The sequence below is a fragment of the Sylvia atricapilla genome, chromosome 6 (genome assembly GCF_009819655.1).
Source record: "Sylvia atricapilla isolate bSylAtr1 chromosome 6, bSylAtr1.pri, whole genome shotgun sequence".
Taxonomy (NCBI): domain Eukaryota; kingdom Metazoa; phylum Chordata; class Aves; order Passeriformes; family Sylviidae; genus Sylvia; species Sylvia atricapilla.
This window is the reverse complement of record NC_089145.1, coordinates 57,786,741-57,806,021: the sequence shown is the minus strand read 5'-3', so window position 1 is coordinate 57,806,021 and position 19,281 is coordinate 57,786,741. Positions and strand designations below refer to the sequence as shown.

The 19,281-nt window shown below is 40.4% G+C and overlaps 1 protein-coding gene across 2 annotated transcripts; it reads left to right on the top strand.

The window, feature by feature from the left end:
- Positions 1–43: 43 nt before the first annotated feature.
- Positions 44–18,309, top strand: ZNF410 (zinc finger protein 410). 2 transcript variants are annotated; one of them, XM_066322082.1, is made up of 10 exons: positions 44–107; positions 1,241–1,477; positions 10,441–10,576; positions 10,867–11,100; positions 11,390–11,581; positions 12,460–12,619; positions 12,937–13,118; positions 15,781–15,870; positions 17,005–17,130; positions 17,682–18,309. In XM_066322082.1, the coding sequence occupies exons 2-10, from the start codon at positions 1,445–1,447 to the stop codon at positions 17,864–17,866; spliced, it is 1,338 nt and encodes a 445-aa protein (XP_066178179.1). In that variant the 5' UTR covers positions 44–107; positions 1,241–1,444; the 3' UTR covers positions 17,867–18,309. The 2 variants fall into 2 exon arrangements, with proteins under 2 accessions (XP_066178179.1, XP_066178180.1); XM_066322083.1 differs by lacking the exon at positions 1,241–1,477 and having other exon boundaries at positions 65–107.
- The last annotated feature ends 972 nt before the right edge of the window (positions 18,310–19,281 follow it).

Below are 19,281 nucleotides of genomic sequence, written 5' to 3'. Positions count from 1 at the left end.
GCGGCGGCGGGAGCGGACGGCGGCGGCGCGGCCCCGCCCCGCGCTCGCCCCGAGCCCGCGCGGTGTTTCCGGCCGCGGCCCGTCACGTCCGGGCGGCGGAGATGCCGGTAAGGCGGGTGGTGGTGGTCGGGGCTGGCCCGGCCGCTCCTGCGGGACTCTGCTGTCCTGTGAGAGCCCGGCGGAGCGCGGGGGGACGCCTCGGCTTTCCCGTCCTTCCCGTCCCCGCACGGCGGCGGCCGGAGCCGCGCCCTGAGGCGGGTGGCACCTGCCCCGCCGGGCCTCGGCGCTCCGCCCTGCCCCCGTTCCTCGCCGGGCCTCCGCAGGGCTCCTCCCGGCTGGAGTGTGGGCAGCACGGCTCTTGTCCTCTCTGGGGCCCTCCCTGCCGGCTCCGGGCTGACAGGGACGGAGCGGGGACGCGGGAGTGCCGCCGGGCCCTGGCTCGCTGCCCGCGCTGCGCTGAGTGACTCTGCGCTCGCTGTGTGCGGTGTGTTGTCTCTTCACGGCCAGCCGAGCTCCGTGTGCTGCAGTGCTGCTGCCGGGACTGTGAGAGGAAGGCTTTATGTTCTCTTTTTTGCCTGATGCAGTATTCTCGTTATTTTTTTTTTTTTAACGTAGTTAGTAGATTGGTAGCTATGTTGGAAAGAATTGTATGTAGTTCAAGTTTTTCTCCCGTCAGCGGTGTCTGAGTGTTTTCGCAGCAGGCAAGAAGAGCTTGTCCCCGTGTTCCCCTTTTAGCGCGAACATCATATGGGTATTTGTGAAATAAGTTCTATTTAGCTGGGCTCATGAAGAAATTAAAATTCTGATTCTGTGAAATATCCTGCCTGACAGGAAGAACTGATGTTTCCTGCTGACAGGTTGTTTGTATGTGGCTCCCTTTTATCAATAATTTGGATAATTCCACTGTTGAGGGCTGGGAATTCAGCTTCCTCATATTTTGCATGCTTTATGTGATTTGCAGTTGATCCCATAAGTTTGCAGAACAAACAAGGCAATTTTCCATTAAAAATTAGTGATTGCAAAGAAAATGTGGTAAATATCATCCTAACACCGTGAAATTAATTTTTAAAGGCTATTTTGTTGATTCAGTGAAAACAGAAATCCAGGCACCTCAGTAAATGAGTTTTACTGATACCTCAAAGTATATTTTACAGTTGCATCAACACGTGTTCACTTCTTTTTTGCTTTGCTCTTGTTTTTCAGTTCCTCTTTCTTTGTGTTTCCTTTTTTGTTGTTTTAGGTTAAATTAATTATTTCCGCAACAGAGCTTCTTGCAGAAGGACCACCACACTGGTTTGCACTTAGGAAAATATGAAAATAATCAGGGAGTGTTGTTCTCTCTGAACTAAAAAAAAAAACCAAAAAAACAAAAACAAACAAATAAAAGAAATAAAAAAATCTGTGCCTTGCTGAGAACAGCTGCAGGAGTTGGACACTTGAATCAATGTTATCGGATGAGTTAGAATCCAAACCTGAGGTGAGCAATTATGAACTGAGTTTGGTTCCCAGGAACGTTTATGGGCAACACTTAGAGTTCAGTGAGTTTGCTCAGATTGCTGCTTACATACTAATTTTCTCAGTATTCTCAGTGACATCTTCTAATGCTTCCATGCTTTGATTTGAATGGCAAAATATTAGAAAATATTGCAAGTTTTTTTTCACCTCCTTTCAAGTATCAGTTGATATTCTTGCCTGTTCTCAGGTTACTTTTTCCCCCCACTATTACAGCACTCTTTTGTTACGAGAATAAAATAAATTTAACGAATTGACTATTTCTTTCCTGCAAACCAAACTGACTTTACTTGGTTTGGAACAATCTAAATTATTCTATCAGCATCAGCCAATCCTGTTTTTCAAAGTACTCCTGTTTCCATTAAGCAGTTGGCAGAAGTGGTAGGCAGCATCACACAGGGGATCTCAGTTGCTTGTTGTGAGGCTGCTGGACTGTTCCAGGTTCTGGACATGAATTGCAGGGACATTTGTGCATGCACAGCTGGCCACAGACACAGGGGAAGCATGAACATACATGTTATCACATGCACAGGTAAAGCATGAACAATGAATGTTTGCTATAGCTGTACCCTCATCACTTGGCTCTCGTGCATACTCACATCCACATGTCTCTGCCAGTCCTTCTTTCTGCCCAGACCCAGGGCTTTTAATCTGTTTCTGGCTGGAATATGTTTTGAGGCTTTTCCCAGACTTTGGTAACCTCCTACTTGCATTAGTCAACTAGAAGCTCACTTGTGGATAGAATATTTAGGAATGTCTTTGGCAATTAGATAGGAGGGACTGCAGTGATCAGGCACAGCAGTGTACTGACTAGCAGCCAGCAAACATGATTGGAGGCTCTTCTCTCCCTCCTGCTCCCGGTTCTTCGTTTATCCACCTTGATTCCTCCTTTACTTCTCCCCCTAAACATAGCATAATAAGCTTAACACATCCTGCTGTCCTTGTTATATTGGATAGTAAGTTTGGTCTGTCCTGTGAGACCCATTCTGATAAGCCATAATAGCTTTGTTTTCTTACCAGTCAAAATTTCTGGTTGAAGGTTTACGAGATGTCACTCTACCAGTTTCTGAGGAGTTCTGGGTTTTGTTACTCTTACCTGTAATGTGCTAGATGCAAGTGTCTGCAATTTGTTACTTTCAACACCACCACCACCAGGTGCTGCCTCTCCCATTTCTTGCCTTATTTTTCAGGTTGAATGGCTATTAACTAGCTCTCTGTGCATTTCTCCACTTAAAAGACGCAGGGGTTGCATGACTTGGTGTCCTTGCTTTTCCTGGTTCTCAGCTTTACCTCTGCAGATGGCTAAAGTCCTAGAGCAGAGGACATAGTACAGCTATGAAATACCTTTTGGGGAAGTTTTCAAGACTTAATTGCATGGTTTTTGTTGAGTCTTGTTTCTATCCCTGTAAGCAATGCAGCAGGTATCTTAAACTAGTACTCTAAAAAGAATGACGATTACATGCTGGTAATTCATCACAGCCCATGTGATGTCTTAAGGCATTTGTTTCTTAACAGAGCAGACAAAACCCTTTCAATCACACTGTTCAGGAAAAGAAGCTGCAAATTCGTAGCAGCTCAGAGTAGTCTCAGCATGATCTGCAAAGAATTCCTTTCTCATGCCTTGTCATTGATATCTCCTACATTCTATCAATTTTTTTTTCTGAGTTCTGAATGATAAGGTGGGAGGACTTTGTTACTTTTGCCTGTGAATGGGTGGGTTCCCTTAGGTTATTTCTGACAGCCAAGGACCAGGGCAGTTGGAATGCTCATTGCTCCTTCCTCAAATAGGAGCTGTAACTGGGCCCAAGAAGGGCCTTGCCTCTTCTCACCCTGAGTAAGGTATTTGTTAATTAGGCTTGTTTATATAATAGCCCTATTTCCTCATGACAGAGTTGCATTTCCTTCCCAGCAACCCCATATTAAGAGTTGGCTGTTTATTCTCCATGGCCTGGTACCTAAAAAAATTTACAGTGGTTGTTGCAGGGGGCATCTTTTCTGTAGATGCTGTCTTCTAAACCGTGTTCCACAATCTTGATTGAGGCTATTTTATACTAAAAGTTTTGATTCGTTTCCATGTGTGTATTTCCACCCTCTTTTTCTAGTTCTGATTATGAAACTTGAGTGGTTAGTACTATTTTTATTGATTTGATGTGAAACTGGTAGATATCCTTTTTACGCTTTTCCCAAATAGCAGTTCAGATGTCTCTGAAAGTATATAATGATTTTATATCCTCTCGTGAGCCATGGTACCACAATTCTTGTAGCCACATGTTTTTTTTTTCATATACCTACCACTGAGAAATGTATTAATTAAAAGCTAGCTGTATTTCTGTAACATCTAGATGATAACAATCAAAGCACTATGTCTCTATTTGCTACTGGTTTTATCCCTAAAGAATCCACCAACATACCATTAAATATTTAATGCTTGAGTAGAGGTGAATCCTTCTTTCGTAGAGAGTTACAAAGTTGCTTGGAGACAGTTGTATGGACAGATGGATCTACTTTTTCTTCTGGACTCCCTGCCCCCAAAGGTGTGTAACTATCATTCCTCAGGGAACTGCCAAGATTTGCATTTTGCCTGCTTTAAGCCTTCAAGGTGATTTATTACACAAGTATTTCCAGTCACCTCCACCATACTGGTCCAGTGCAGGGTGCTTTCTGCTCTTAGGGTAACTCTTAGCACAATCAAATGAATTACAGCTCTGTCCTGTAAATTGAATTAGTTATTGAAAAGGGGATGAAGAGAGGTATTTTAGCCTCTCCTCCTCAGTGCCTCACAAAGAGACACACTTGTGATTTAATTAGTTCCCCAGAGGCTGTATGGGAGGAGGATATCTCAGTTTCTAAGTAACAAGCCTTCTGCCCTGCACACCCTTCAGCTCCAGCCCCTCCTTTCTCCTCCCCTTCCACTAAATTTTCTTTTGACCTCTTATTTTGTTGTGGTTCACTGGTTTAATTTAGAACAGGAGTGGTTTTGAATAAAGACATGGTCTCTGCTCCTCTGGGAATCTAGTCTAGCTCTCCAGTGGTCTAGTGGGAGAATAGATCTGAGATTGTGGAGAACCTTCTTACCCTGTCCCTCCCAGCAACCCCTACTTCAGCCAAAGCAGGTGCCTGACACATCTTGGCTTTTGAATCATCTCTTATGGGACACAAACTTAAGATGATCCATCCCAGGTGGCCATATCATCACTTGTTTCTGGTTTGGTTGTTTTGTTGGGTTGTTTGCTTGGTTTGGTTTGTTGGGTTTGTTTGTTTGTTAAGGATTTCTAGTAGAGGTTCTTAGTTCTTTAAACAGTTTTTTGGTTATTGTTTGTTGTGGGTTTTTTTTCCTTCTCAGGTCAGGGACATTCTCCAAGTCTCTTGGTAACACAAGCATTCTGCATTGCTTTCAGTGGGAGACCCAGGGATCATCCTGTCCAAACATTTCTTGTTGACCAGCAGGGATAACAAGTATTTCCTCAGTGACAACAGCCAGGAAGCGTTTTACATTTTTTAATATATTCACTGGCTGCATTATTTACAGAATTTTCAGCTATGTGGCATTTCAGCAGAAGTAGTTAAAGGAGGGTATATTCAAGAAGGTAATATGGCAGAGCAAAAATAAAATTCTTTGTATCAAGATGCAGCTGAACTTTGCCCTCCAAGGATTATAGATTCTCCCTGTATGATTCATGTCTGTCCCATAAAATTTGAATTTCTTAAGTCAAGGATGTCCTTTTACAATATTAAAATACATTTCAAATTCCAAGGGATGTCTTAGCTATAGAGTAAAGCCACCTGACACCTCTTACTGAATCCTTTGGTATTCTGTTAATTTTCTGTACATTTAAGTTCCCTAACTATTCCTATTCTGGTGTTCCAAGATGACCTCTCTGCTTTGCTTACAAATTCTAGCACTTTGGTCATAGTGGATCAGTCTCCTCCCTATGTAGGGATTCTACAGTCACCATCTCAGGAATATTTACAGCCCATCTGGGGCCTGTTTGTGATGCCAGATGTTATTTGGTTATGGGATCTGTCAAACTGGATCATCTAGGAGGTTCCTGCATTCCTGGTCTTTCAGACATGAGACCACTGGACTGTTCCCAGGTGCACACAGAAGTGCACCTGGGCCTGAACTGCACAAATATGCCTGTGCACACATAGACAGTACAGACATCATGGCTTTTACCAGCACACTCAAACACAAATGGAAAAGAAAGGCCACAAACAGCTTAATCCTGTCCCTACCTATTGGATAAAAAGGCTTGAAATTTGCTAGCTTATCTCACATGTCCTCTCTTGGCTGACATACATACTGGTGGTCATGCATCTGTCCACTCTTTGCCAAACCTGGAGTCTTTCCAGTATCCATCTCCTGGCCTTGGGCTTTCTAGTTCAGCTTCTGGCCAGGATCTTGGGTTTCCAGATTGTGGTTTTGTCTATTTCACAGGCTCTGCCAAAGTGAATTTAATCAAATGAATGTACTCAGAAACCATTTGGGAGCAGAAAACATTAGAGAGGGTGAGATAGACCCAGTGGTGATGCAGAGAGCATCAACCTGCAGCCTGCTACTGTGGTCAATCACTGTTATCCCCAATCTCCTTTTTGTTCCCAATAGTTGTTTCTCCCCTATCTACCTTGAACACTCCCTTTCCTTGCCTTTGGTCCTTCTCCTAAACATCCATAAGTTTTTCACAGTCCCACAGTCTCCACTCAAGATATCTTAATATGTTTTATCCAGTCCCAGAATTTCCCCCATATCCCATAAGAAGTTTGCCCTTGCCGATGAGATGGGTTCTGGTAACCCAGGATAACATTGTTCCTATTCCTTACAAAGTTTCTGGTTGAATATTTTTTTCAAGGTCATGCTCAAGTTATTCCTGTACTGGCCCATCCATCAGTGTCCCAGGAGTTCTGGGTATTTTTATTATTGCTTATCTGCAGTTTGCTAGAGTTTGTTAGTGTTTGTGTATCTGTGTGTTTAATTTATCACTTGTCCTGTTCCTAGATTTCTGTGCTGAATAGCCAATTACCAGATACCCTTATAATTTCTTATTTACTTTCAGCTGCAAAACCATATTGTGAGAAGCATAAGAAAGCATGACACAATGTTTGTAATGAGTTCTTTCCTGTATTCCAGTTGCTGTAGTTATCCACAAAGGTATTCAATAATTTTGAGCAACAAGGTTTAGGAAAAATCCCTCAAGATAAAACTAACATGAACACTTTTTATTTTGTCTGAATTATTTGAGTTGATGATTAGTTTGGTTTAGTTTATATGAAGGGTTTGGGTTATTTTTATGCCACATTTTAATAATGAGCATGATTCATGTCTGTTTCCTTCTGCTTTTTTTGCCCTCTCATAATTGTCTGTACTAGTTTGTCATTACTTTACAAAGCAAATTAAAAGGATTTTTTTTCTTCTGAGCATCTGTTTGCAGTAGCTGCCTTTTGCTTTTCCCTAGTGGCTTAATGTTGCTATGTTGAAGTGGAAGGTTTTAAGCAAAGCTTTCTTCTTGTAGGCAAGTTTCATTTAGGTCTTTTTGTATAAAAATAGGCAAGTCTATAAAATGAGTGTTTCATGGTGGTGTAGAGAAGCAGTAGAGCTCATCAACATGAAAGACAATCCAATAATTTGCATCTATCTTAGTGCTCACCGTTTTTAGTCCCTACATCTTTCTTCTGGTTGCCTTGCTCATTATTCCTAACTCTCTTTTTACTTCTCTTTCTCCTATTTTTTTTTAATTCCAAATTAGAATGCGTGGCCCTGGCTGAGGGACTGTCTCTTATTACCTATGTATTTTTTTTGACAACATAAAAATAGTTCCATCTTCTAACTAGGTTCTCTGGATAATCTTGTATCTAAGATGAAACAATTCTAACCTTTCCAACTGCCATCTGGCCTGTGGCCCAGTTCAAATGGCACATTGCCATCTGAATGACTCCAGGACTTAATTTGTAGCTTCATAATTGTCAGTGATGACAGGCTGCTCCTAAGGGAGGGTGAGCAGGGAGTCAAGGGTGATCCCAGCCCAGGCAGTGCCCTCACAGACTGGGGCACAATACTGCAGCACCTGAGCATGGAAGACACAGACAGGTGCTGAAATCCACAGCCCTCAGCCCTGGATGAGGCAAAGTGATGACCAGAGTCTATCCAGAGTCCTGGTAGGAGCAGCAGAAGATGGGGCTGGAGACACTGATGCAGTAAAAATCTGAGGTTCATCCAGTAGACAGGGCTTAGACAGCTAAACCTACAGCATAACTCAGGAAGGGAATGACTGGTCCAGGCTGAGCTTAAGAGGAGCCCACAGGGAGAGAGAGCTTGGGTGGGGGTCCCAGAGGAGACCAGTCAGGGCTGTGAAAGCTTCAGGGTTCCTACAGCAGCAGCTCTTTGAGATAAAAGTGTCTGAGAAAGCATCAGTCTCTCCAGTGTTTTTGTGAGAGGAAATGAGCATAGAGAAATCAGGGCACAAAATACAAGTTTTCTTTGCAGTTTCTTTGATTTGACAGACTTTCTCTTGATGTAAGAGAGGCTCAAAAATGCTGGTGTCTGCCACAGGAATAATTTAGAATTAGATGCCAACAGTTCTGAAAAGGAAGTACTAAGACAATCACAGCATACAAAATAAGAATCAAATTATATGTGACTGTTGGGTTTTAATCACAAATATACAATGGGCATATCAGGATTTTTTAGTCTTTTTCTTTTGATACTAGTGAACTATCTTACTGCACAGACAACTCCATCTGGGCTCTGTGTGACTGCATGCTAAAATGTGTCACAATGAGGGTAGTAGATTTGAACAAATATCTTGTACCATTTCCTTCTAAATGCCAAAAATAAAGGAAGTTTGCTACCTACAGTTGTTTGCTAGACAGCAGCAGAATCAGCAGAATGCAGGATCTTTGTCAAGGCATTTCCTAGAGATAAGGAACTTGAGGTTTAATTTTTTAGTCTATTGTTATTTTCCATATTTCTTCATTCAGTGTTTAAAAAAACCCATGAGAATGAATGTGAGTATAGAAGTTAACTTGTTTGATAGAATTTAAAGGCAAACAAATAGATCCTATGTGTGGGTTTTGAGCAGCATTTTCTCTGAAATGTGGAGTATGTGTCTGAGTGTGTTACAACTGGCCCCTTTCTGTATTTCTGAAGTTTAAATCCCCACAGGGGAGAGATTTGAGACTGTGTTCATAAAAGCTTGTGCAGTTAACAGAATTTGTTCAGTCGATTGCAAAAGTTGAACTGTGTTATGTCCTAACTCACAGCAGCACTTGCTTTGTTAAATCACAGTATTTTAATATAGAGTGCTGTGACATTGGTAATAGAAAAAAGAAGTCTCATTTCTGTGTCTGCCTTGGAGGTAAAGAGGAGTCCAGCATTCTCTCTGCTACTCTGACAAAAACTTGAGATGCTGTAAAAGGAACAGAATGAGTAAACAAGGCACAGGCTTTGCTGCTCTGAACTAGGTTAAAAATATGGGAAGACTTTTCCTGAATGAAAAAAGTAATTTCTCTGACTTCCTGTTCAAGTGTCAGGTTCCTTTTTTATAACTCAAAATTTTGAGCAGTTAGCTGGAAGTAATTTTTGCCAGAGATGACTGATGTTAGGGATGGCTAAATCTGCTGGACTGAATAACCTCTTATCTCCTGGGCTCATCAAGAAACATGAGGGCAGCTCTCTAATTCTGATATTAGATCCAGCCACTAGTGGGGTTTAGCACCTGTTGGAAAATATGTGTGTGCACACACTGTACAGATGTGATTGGTGCCAAACATATGAACACAGGCTGAGTGCTTGTAGCTTTACCCTCATAAACATGGGCAGCACAAAGTAGCTGATTCTGTGTTCAAGGGTTGCTGCCTAAGGAAAACTTTGATGGATTTCTTTGGGGTCTATCTGCACATTTCTCATTTCACTTGCTAGCTGGGCTGGCTTGGAGTTCATTAGCATATGACACACACTAGACACGAGTGTGTGTCACTGGAGAGCCACTGTAGAGAGCAGGACCACACAGGAAGTGGGTAAGACTGGAGTTTAATAAGAAGACAGGATGGAGTGTGAGAGTTACGCTGTGCCAGACAACTGAATTGACCAACTTCCTGCTTCTGTGCAATGGGCCCCTTTTATCCTTCCCTCTCCATTTTCTTGTGTTTGTTCTGCCCTGATCCACCTTCATCCTTTCCCTTAAACAGCACCTAGTAAGTCCTGTACAAATCCCCTCAAATCTTTTGACCAGTCCCAAATTCCTCTCCAGGGAATGCATCTCAGTTTGAGTCCTTTACCTGTTTATGCAATAGTCCCCCTTGTTTTGTGTAGTATTTTGGAGAGGGTTTCTTCTGTTAATCCCCTTAGTGGGTGGGTTGGTTGTCCAGCTTTGATGGTTTTAGGAGTAGCTGATTTGGGTGGGTAAGGCTGGCTGTGTTCTCTCCCTTGTCATCCCAGCCTTGTTTCTCTGATTATCTGCTTATTTTGAATAGTCATATGATAGATATCTTTGTAACTACTCTTCTGATTGCCTTTTTTTAGTTTAGAGAAGGCCAAATTTAAGTTAAGTATTTAAAGACAATGACTTAAAAAAATACCTGTACCAAAGGCTGAGCATGGAAAACATTTACTTGAAATGTTGGACCATACTAAAATATCAAGTAGCAAAATATTAATTAAAAAATATACATCCTAACTAGATTTACTCTGCAATCCAGAGGTGTTTATTATATGTTAAATAAATTAGAATTTTATAGGTATTTCAGAGATAGCAGACAATTATTTCCTTGTATTAATATAAATTGAAAAGTTTTCATTTATATCTGTGTGTATTCATGGTATTAAATTCAATGTCTCCTACAAGACAGTAGGGACTACTTGATTGACTGGATTTAGTACCGTTTTAAATGATTTGTGCTACTCTTGACCTAATCTTCAGTATGTTTTTTCAGCTGCTGGTTCAGTTTGTTCAAAATACTTCTATTCCACTGGGACAAGGACTGGTGGAATCAGAACCAAAAGACATCACTTGTCTCTCCCTGCTTCCTGTTACTGAGACCTCAGAATGCAACAGACTCATGTTGCCAGGTAAAATCTATGTGGCAGATCTTTGTGATCCTGTCCTTCATACAGCTGCCTTTACTTCACCACTCTGGCCCCACTGTCTCTTGCTGATAAGACATTCCAGGGATAGAGGAACAAGTTCAGCAGAGTGACTGAATTGTCTCATTTAATAGTGAAGTCTGACTAGTTAGAGACTTCCTCCTCCCTTCTCTCTGAAGTTTTGGGGTCTTTTCCTAGAAAAATAATTTCGTAAGTGTCTTTTAGTCATAGTGTATTTATACTTTTATTTACTCTGGTTTCACTTTCCTCATTAGATGATGAAAGAGATCTCACTTCTCCAAGTCACACTAATTCTTCCAAAGATGTTTCTTCATCTGCTGTCTTGAGAAGTCTCCAGGTAAATGTAGGCCCTGATGGAGAGGAAACAAGGGCACAGAATGTGCAGAAACCATCTGAACTTCTGTCAACTCCAGAAACTTCTAGTTTATTGCAAGACCTCCAGCCCAGCGACAGCACTTCATTCATTCTTCTCAACTTAACAAGAGCAGGTAATTGTCCTTCTGTTTGTCATCTGGCTGGATGTGTCTCAGCAGAATGCAGGAGATACAAGTACAACTCTGTCCTTGCTGCTTATGAAGAGGAAAGATCATGAGATTTGCTGGGCATTATTGGATTTTTTAGGAACATTTAGTCATCAACATCTTTCTACAATGTAGAGGTCGGTGGAGACTTTTTCAGGGCAGCTATCTCATCCGTGCTATGAACACTAATCTCTGAGAAGCAAAAGAAATTTCCCTCTGTTCCATTATTGTTTCACCAATTTGTCTTCTTTTCTAGGGCTGGGGTCTCCCGCAGAGCACTTGGTGTTTGTTCAAGATGAAGCAGAAGATTCTGGCAATGACTTTCTCTCTCATGATAGCACAGACAGCAGTACCCCATGGTTCCTACGAGTGCAGGAATTGGCCCATGACAGTTTAATTGCTGCCACTCGAGCACAGCTCGCAAAGAATGCCAAAGCAAGCAATAATGGTAGGAGAGCCACAGGTTCTGTCTCAAAAGTTGAATGTTCCATACAAGGCCCCTAGTCCCACATTGTTTCTTTCTCTCTTTAATTCTCTCTTGCCTTGAATCAGTTACGATATCTTCAGATCATCAGTGACAGCATTATACAGGGCAATTATGCTTTTTGTCTTCAGTATAAAAAAGGCTTTGCATTTTTTCTTAGGGAATCAACTCTAGTGGAACCATCTGTTTATTGTAGCCTACTAGTTCTCTGGTACATGTAAAGAATATCTTCTTTCTGACTGCAGCTGCTTCTTTTTCAACTTTCATTTTCACTTTTAAGAGCCTATTTTAAATTCCTACTGTAAATTATGCTTTCTTTTTTAGCTCCACTGAGTTTGGAGATCAGTTTTCTGCAGAATACATAATTAGATTTAATCACATGTTTTCTGACTTAATTATTTTAATAAATAATTGCAAGCAAATGCAGTAACTCTTACTTTAGCTAAGGTGTTTTTAAAAACAACTTAGCTAATTGATGATAGTTGCTTGGTAGTTAAAATTGGTTGTTTGGTATTGATATACAGACCATTTTTACAATTTCTGGTGCATTGGCTTTCTATTCTTTTTATGATAAGCCTTATCAGGTAGCAGCTGATCTACCAGATCCAGATAGCTTGTTTGGAACAGTTTATGGGCCTGGGAAGGTCTGCAAGTCTGTGTCTCTGCAAATCTCTGTTACAGGCTAGGCAGCAGCATGTAGGACATGCTAAACAGATAGTAACTAGACACTTAAAATCCTGTATCATATATGATGCTGTTTTTTTCTATTAAATTTGACACATTATAGTAATCTGTATATTTTTTAGATTTCAGTGGGCGCATTTTTTTTTTATTATTTCCAGGTGAAAATGTTCATCTTTGCACAGGAGATGGGCAGCCAAAAGATTCAAGCCCCATTCCTCATTTATCTCGTGTGGAAAGGAAGCTGAAGTGCACAGTTGAGGGCTGTGATCGGACATTTGTATGGCCAGCTCACTTCAAGTATCATCTGAAAACACACAGGTGAGCAGAATGAAGCTGTTTGTTGTTATGACCTTGAAAAAATGCACTCTGTATTTGAGATGTTATGTTTTGACATTGACAAGCTGTGAAAACCTGGCATTATTTTTATAAATATTAGGTCTTTTGAGTGCTTTAAGTCAATTATGCTGAAAAACTTGGATTAGATTTAGATAATTTTGCAGGTCCTTGTTACGTTTGGTTTAGAAATTTTTGTATTTAAACAGGTACTCATATTTAATAAAAGAAAGAAGTCAAGTGTTCATGAAAAAAATGTGTTGCAGTAGCTGGTAGTGAAACAGCTTTTTGTTGCTTTCCAGGAACGACCGCTCCTTCACCTGCCCAGCAGAAGGTTGTGGAAAAAGTTTCTACGTCTTGCAAAGGCTGAAGGTGCACATGAGAACTCACAATGGTGAAAAACCCTTTGTGTGCACAGAACTGGGCTGTGGTAAACAGTTCACAACAGCTGGAAATCTGAAGAACCACCTACGAATTCACACTGGTGTGTTTTAGACCTCACCTATTTGTGGTCTGCTGAGGTGGGGTCTTTCCTGAGGAATAAACCACTTCCTCCTCTGTCCTCAAGCTATTGAAAGTGTTATGTTGTTTACCTCTGCTCTCCATCAATGTCCCTTTTCTGTCAATTCTCATTGATCTATAGGTCAGATAAATCAAGTGCTAATCTCTTTTACTGTCCTGTATAGTTTCACACAGGCTTTGCCTTTCAAATAGTGTGTGGTGATGGTATATTCTCTTCAGATGCATACTCTGAAGATATCCTTCCAGTGTATGAGGGAGGGGTGTGTGAAACTAAACTGTTACCAAGGGAATAGTTAGTGACTTCTGAAATTGTGTTTTGTAAAGAGGTTATTTGAAATTCCTGAAAGGGTCAATTGCTTAGATAGTAGGAGCAGTACTGACATCTGCCTGACTGACTAGTTTGTATTACCTCTGCCGCTTGTAGAATGACTACATTTGGGACATACAGGGAAATGAGGAATGCAGTGGAATGAGTTACAAAAATATAATAGCAAAGAAAAGTAGAAAAAAACATTAATTGGAAGACAGCATTGTGGTGTGCAAACTGCTCTGTTTGTGCCAATGCTAATTTGGGATGTTACTGTATGCTGGAGCCTGTATACTCTCAACTCATGCTCAGATTTTTATAGTAAATAAAACAAGAATCTTTATTTCAAAGTGCTGTATTTTATACATGGTTGGTTTATGATGGCTTCTCTGGAGAATATGATCCTGCCTGTCAGTATTTTTAGAAGCTGGCATAACAGCCAAAATGCTTTAGGTGTTTTTGTACTAGAAAGTTAGAGAGGCACAAAAGTTACTGCTGAAGTGACCAGCAATTTAATAGTGACCAGCAACTTAATTAATGACCAGCAAAGTTCATAGTGAATATTTTGGTGATTGTGTTCATTTAGTTTTTTAAGCCTCAGGGTTATCACACCACTCAAACAAATGGCCCTGTTGAAGCTCCTCAGAATATTGTTAGAGATCCCCTGATGGCCTTGGAAGCATTGTATTACAGTTGGGGAACATTCCAAAATAACCTTGACAAGTGTGAGAGAACAAGGCCTCCCAGGTAAAATGAAATTACAGGTTCTGTGGGTGGCCAGCAGCTGTTTGTGCCTTCCTGCCTTACTTAAACACAGCCATGTGGTGTGTGGTTTGTCAGCACACATGGGAAAAGGCTGCTATTTTAAAGTATGTGCAGTCTAGCTAGAACACATGGTTTGGGGGCAGATGTTGGGATTTAGTTAAAAAACTGTACATACCAATAATAAAATTGGAAGTGTGTTGTAACAGCAGCTATATTTTTTGCAGTTTTCTTTTGCACTTACAGCTCCCAGCCAAGGTGCAGATTCAGTTAATAGGCCCAGCACAATCCTCCCTGATAAGTGAGTGTTCTGCAACCAACAGAGTAGTAGCTTCTGGAGCAATGAATAGTAACTTTCTAAGCTGCAAATGGATAATGTGGAATTAAGCATTTGATCAGACCAAAGGTGTTATGAAATTGCAGGTGTAAATAACCCTAGGGTGTCTTAGAGATAGAAATGTGCATTGTTATTTAGGTCAATGGTAGTTTTCCCAAACTTTCAAAGATTCATACCAAGCCAGAAAGTACAATCAGTGTTTGAGACTGCTGTGTATTTCAGCTTTGGAACATCAGTTGGAATTAACACATGCTGTGTTAATCCTTTTTGCTCACAGCTGTCAAATGCTATTGTAGATAAGAGGCTAGTAAATGAGCTGTAGGGAGAAGACTTCTGAAGGCAAAGTCACAGTAGAAACACCTTTAAAAAGAAGTTTACTCAAAGAACTACATATATGTCATATAATAAGATGTTAAAATAGCTTGTTAATCTCTTGTGGTCTTGCTATTACTCTTGTACAGGGGCCCAGTTAAAGGCTTGAAATCATAGTGTTTAAACTATGTATAGTTTAGTATATTGAGTTCTTCAGTGGGATGTTGCAGGCAAAAGTTATGTCTAGAATATTAAGAGTGATCAAAACAGATTAATTTTATTGCACTGCCTTAATGTAGTAACCTCCTAATTTATTGTAATTCAAATAAATCAAAAATAGCTGTGATATAAGTTTCAGCCCATGAGAACAATTTGTGCCTTGAATTACAGTTCCTCCACATGTAGATATAAATGACTGACACATCTCTCACAGGATTTTGGCAAGTTCAGCCTGATCTGAAATAATGTATAGAATCTGATATGAATGGAAATGCAGTTAATGGGATTTTTGGCACTGAGAGGCAGAAAGGGAGCAGTACCCTGTGAGTGTGTGGAACAGAGAGGTGGTTGTTGAGAACTGCATTGAAGATACATCATAGATCAAGGAGTTTTATATTATTCTATTATTATTTATGTACTTGGAATATTATCTAGAAAGAGTGGTCTCTTGCTTCATTCTTGGTGAATGATGGTCTAGGAATATTTTAAAATAATGCCACTGTTTCCTCTGGTGAAGAGAATGCTGTAAAAGCCTTAGGAAGCTTAGCAAGGATGTGTCATTTCCATGGAACTCCAATATACATAAGGCCAAATGGGAGAATGGAGTAGAGATTTCCAGGCTATTCTCAGGGACTTGGGCAATCAGATTGTGATCCTAAAATCTAAGAACTTACTTTTCCCTTGTAGGGGAAAAACCCTTTCTGTGTCAGGCACAGGGATGTGGTCGCTCCTTTGCTGAATACTCCAGTCTTCGGAAACATTTGGTTGTCCACTCAGGTAAGAGTCTTCATCTGACATTCTGTGATATGTCTGAAAAAATACCTCTATTGTAGGACTTTGATTTGAGTTCTTTAAGAAAAATCATGGTTTCTACAGAACTTTTGGTCATAGTGTTTTTTGACTTCCCTTTTGGTGTGCCTGTAGCCTGTACACTTTAATCTTTTAGGTTGTTTATACTTCTAAATTCAAATTACATTTTAAAAATTATTTTTTAAATTGTTTCTGAAATGTCATGAAGTTGACTATCTTTTCCATAGCTGCCATTTGGTTATTTAAGAGAGACTGTAGCATCTCTGTATATTAACCACAGCCATTTGAATCTGAAATCTCTTGCAAGTGGGTTTCTGCCATCAGTAGGGTTTTCCTTTATTTTTTCCTGCTACATATTTGTGATTGGACAAAAGTTTAGGTGGAAATGTATTTCACAAGTGTTTCAAAGCTTCTGCCTTCTGTTTTGCTTGACCTATCTTAAATATCATAAGCACACAATGAAAACTGTATGTTTGGGGAATGAGAGATTTTATTGAGGTAATAATATTTGGGAATGGGAGATTTTATTGAGGTAATAACATTTGGGATCGAGTTCTCCATGCTTTTTCTGTCCTGTCTCCTTGGCTTCCATGCCATTAAGCCTAGAAGTATGGACAGCATGCTTGTATTTTGAAAATTATGAACTCCTCTGTCAAATAGAAATCCTTTCACAGTGACAAGTCATCATCAAGTCTCTGCTCCATAACATAAACCAGATGCTGCAATTCATTGTGTGATGGCAGGAGACAGCTTCCTTGCCTCTGGTCATTTTATTCTATGTGTGGGATATCTAGTATTTCCATATCAACAAGTAAATGATTTCAAATAACTTGTTCCCTCTCATCAATCTGACTTGACGACTTTGTTACTCTTAAGATTTGAGTTTTCCAACAACTGCCATTACTAATATATAAACCTGTTCTGTTCTAGAAGCTTATGGCCCTCCAGGAGATGGGAATACTTCTCATTTGGTTTTTACTGATAAATTAGCACCAGTGGTGTTAACTGCCATTTCAAAACTGTTACTAGTTTCTTAGTTGATGAGGTCTCTTCTCCCAATTTGGTAATTCTTGGGATATTTCTTCCCCCTTTGACTCCAAGGAGTGAAGCCCCATCAGTGCCAAATTTGTGGGAAGACATTTTCCCAGAGTGGTAGCAGAAATGTGCATATGAGGAAACACCACTCCCGAATTGGAACAGCTGGCAGCAGGGAGCGAGAACAGCCAGGTAAAGAAGGGAGCACCCTCACCCTGGGGAAAAAGGTGCAGGAAAAAAAAAATAGTGGATGGTCAAAGAAAAGATGTTTGTCCTGATAATATGAGACCACAAGCCAGTAAGAAATAAAAGTCTGTTCCTCTTGGAGATGAGGACTGCTTACCCTCTCCTTTTCTAGGACAGAAGACAAAGGAATATTTTTGTATGGTGGTCAAGGAGCAGATATATTTATTGTTTCCAAAATAAATATGAATCTGTTGGGGTTTTTTAGGTGGATTTTTTCCCTTGGTTATGTTTTCTTGTTGCAAGCACTCTGGGTTTTTACAGGATGTGAATTATTTAAAGAGAAAGCTGGTCCTGCATAAGATCCCACCATAGGAAGGTTAAAAACAATAAACTTAGTATTCTCCATCCATTGGAGCACTGGATGCCCAAAGAGTAGGAATGGATAAAGTAGGTGTCGAGGGAAAAAGTCAGTATGACTCGGAGTGGGGCAGGGATTGTATCTTTTATTGCAGTGTCATTGCATCATGAGAATTTTACCCTTTTTTATTTCATAATAGAGTCACTGATGGGCAGCAGTTTGCTGGAAGAATCAACAGTGCATAGTAAGAATCTCATCTCCATGAACTCTCAGCCCAGCCTTGGTGTTGAGTCTCTGCACTTGCCAGACACAGAGTCAATTATTGGAGTAGAAGAGGGTGAGACCAGCTGCTCTTTTTTCCGCCCTCTTATATGTGGTGACTGAGATGGGATCGATCATTCCTCCTTGAGGCTCACCATATTGCAGTGGGATGAATGAACATTGCTTTAACTGTGCACAGAGGGGTGGGTAGATAGTGGATGAATCCTAAAACTAGAGTTGGAGAAGATCTGCTGGACCAAGTTTCTCTCTTGCAGAGCTTAAAAGGTGAAATCTGCTGCTTAGGTGTCACTTAGCCCATGTTGTGGAACGCCATTTCAAAACTGCTTATGCAGTCCATCTCCTAAAGCCTAAAGTGTTTGTTTTGCTGGAGCACCTAGGAGCCTCAGCTAAGGACCAGGACCTCATTGTGCTAGGCACTGTTCAAATATTCAGTATCTTGAGCAACAGGCCTTCCTTCTACCCTTTACCTTCAGAGACTATATTCTAATACATCTCACTGTCAGAAGCTGACTTACTATATGAAATAAATGTATTACTTGATATCATTTGGTTACATTTGCTGTGTTCTGTTCCTACTTTTCCCAGTCATTTTTCTCCAAAATTTGTTTGGTATGTCAAGCTCTTTAAATGAATATTCCACGTGGTGTTTTGAGTATTTTGTTAACCTAAAGAGTCTTCAGAACTGGCATTACTGAGAATGCAGAGTTTTGCTAAGGTACTGTGTGTCTGTAATAGCTTCTATGCAAAGGGAATGCCTAGAGTTTATATTGCTCCCTAGCTGAATGGAAAGGTAGTGCTGCTGCTGGTACAGGTATTGTAACCTGGAGGTTCCTGCAGGAGCTCCACCAGGTGCCTGGGAATCAGAGTCTGATGCAGTTTGGCTCAGCAATTGAGATGTCTTCCTTTCTACAGTATTTTTGTAGGTTAGCTGAATGGGCTGGACATCTTGTGACTGAATATAACCAGATATTTTCATAAAATGCAAAAATCAGAACCACAGTTGAAACTCTATTTCCATACCATTTTTGTGACATATTAAGAGACTACAGCTCTCTTTTAGGATTACAGAAATGTAATCCTCCTTTCAGAACAAAACTTTGTTTAGCAAGGGAGATGTGAGTTTCAGTTACTTTAGTTTGATGCTTTTTGTTTCATCACATTTCTGCAATTTCTGTTTAGGGATCAATATGAAGACTTTAATTTATTGGTTATTATATTCATGCATGCCACCTTAGTATTTGTTAAAAGGATATGTCATAATAATTTAAACTTTTGTTTCTCCTTTCTTAGGGCTTCCCTTTTCACTCAACTCGGAAATTTCTTTTTTTCAGCACCATTAACTATTATTATGGAACTTAGCCACCAGTTTTAGTAAATACCCTTTAAAATGTATGTATTAAAATTTCAGTCCCACTGCTCCAAATATATCCATACAAAGAGGCTTTAAACCACAGACTTAGAGCATGGAAGTAATCTTCTTTCCTTCCTCTTTCAATGTAGCAAGGCACGGTGACAAT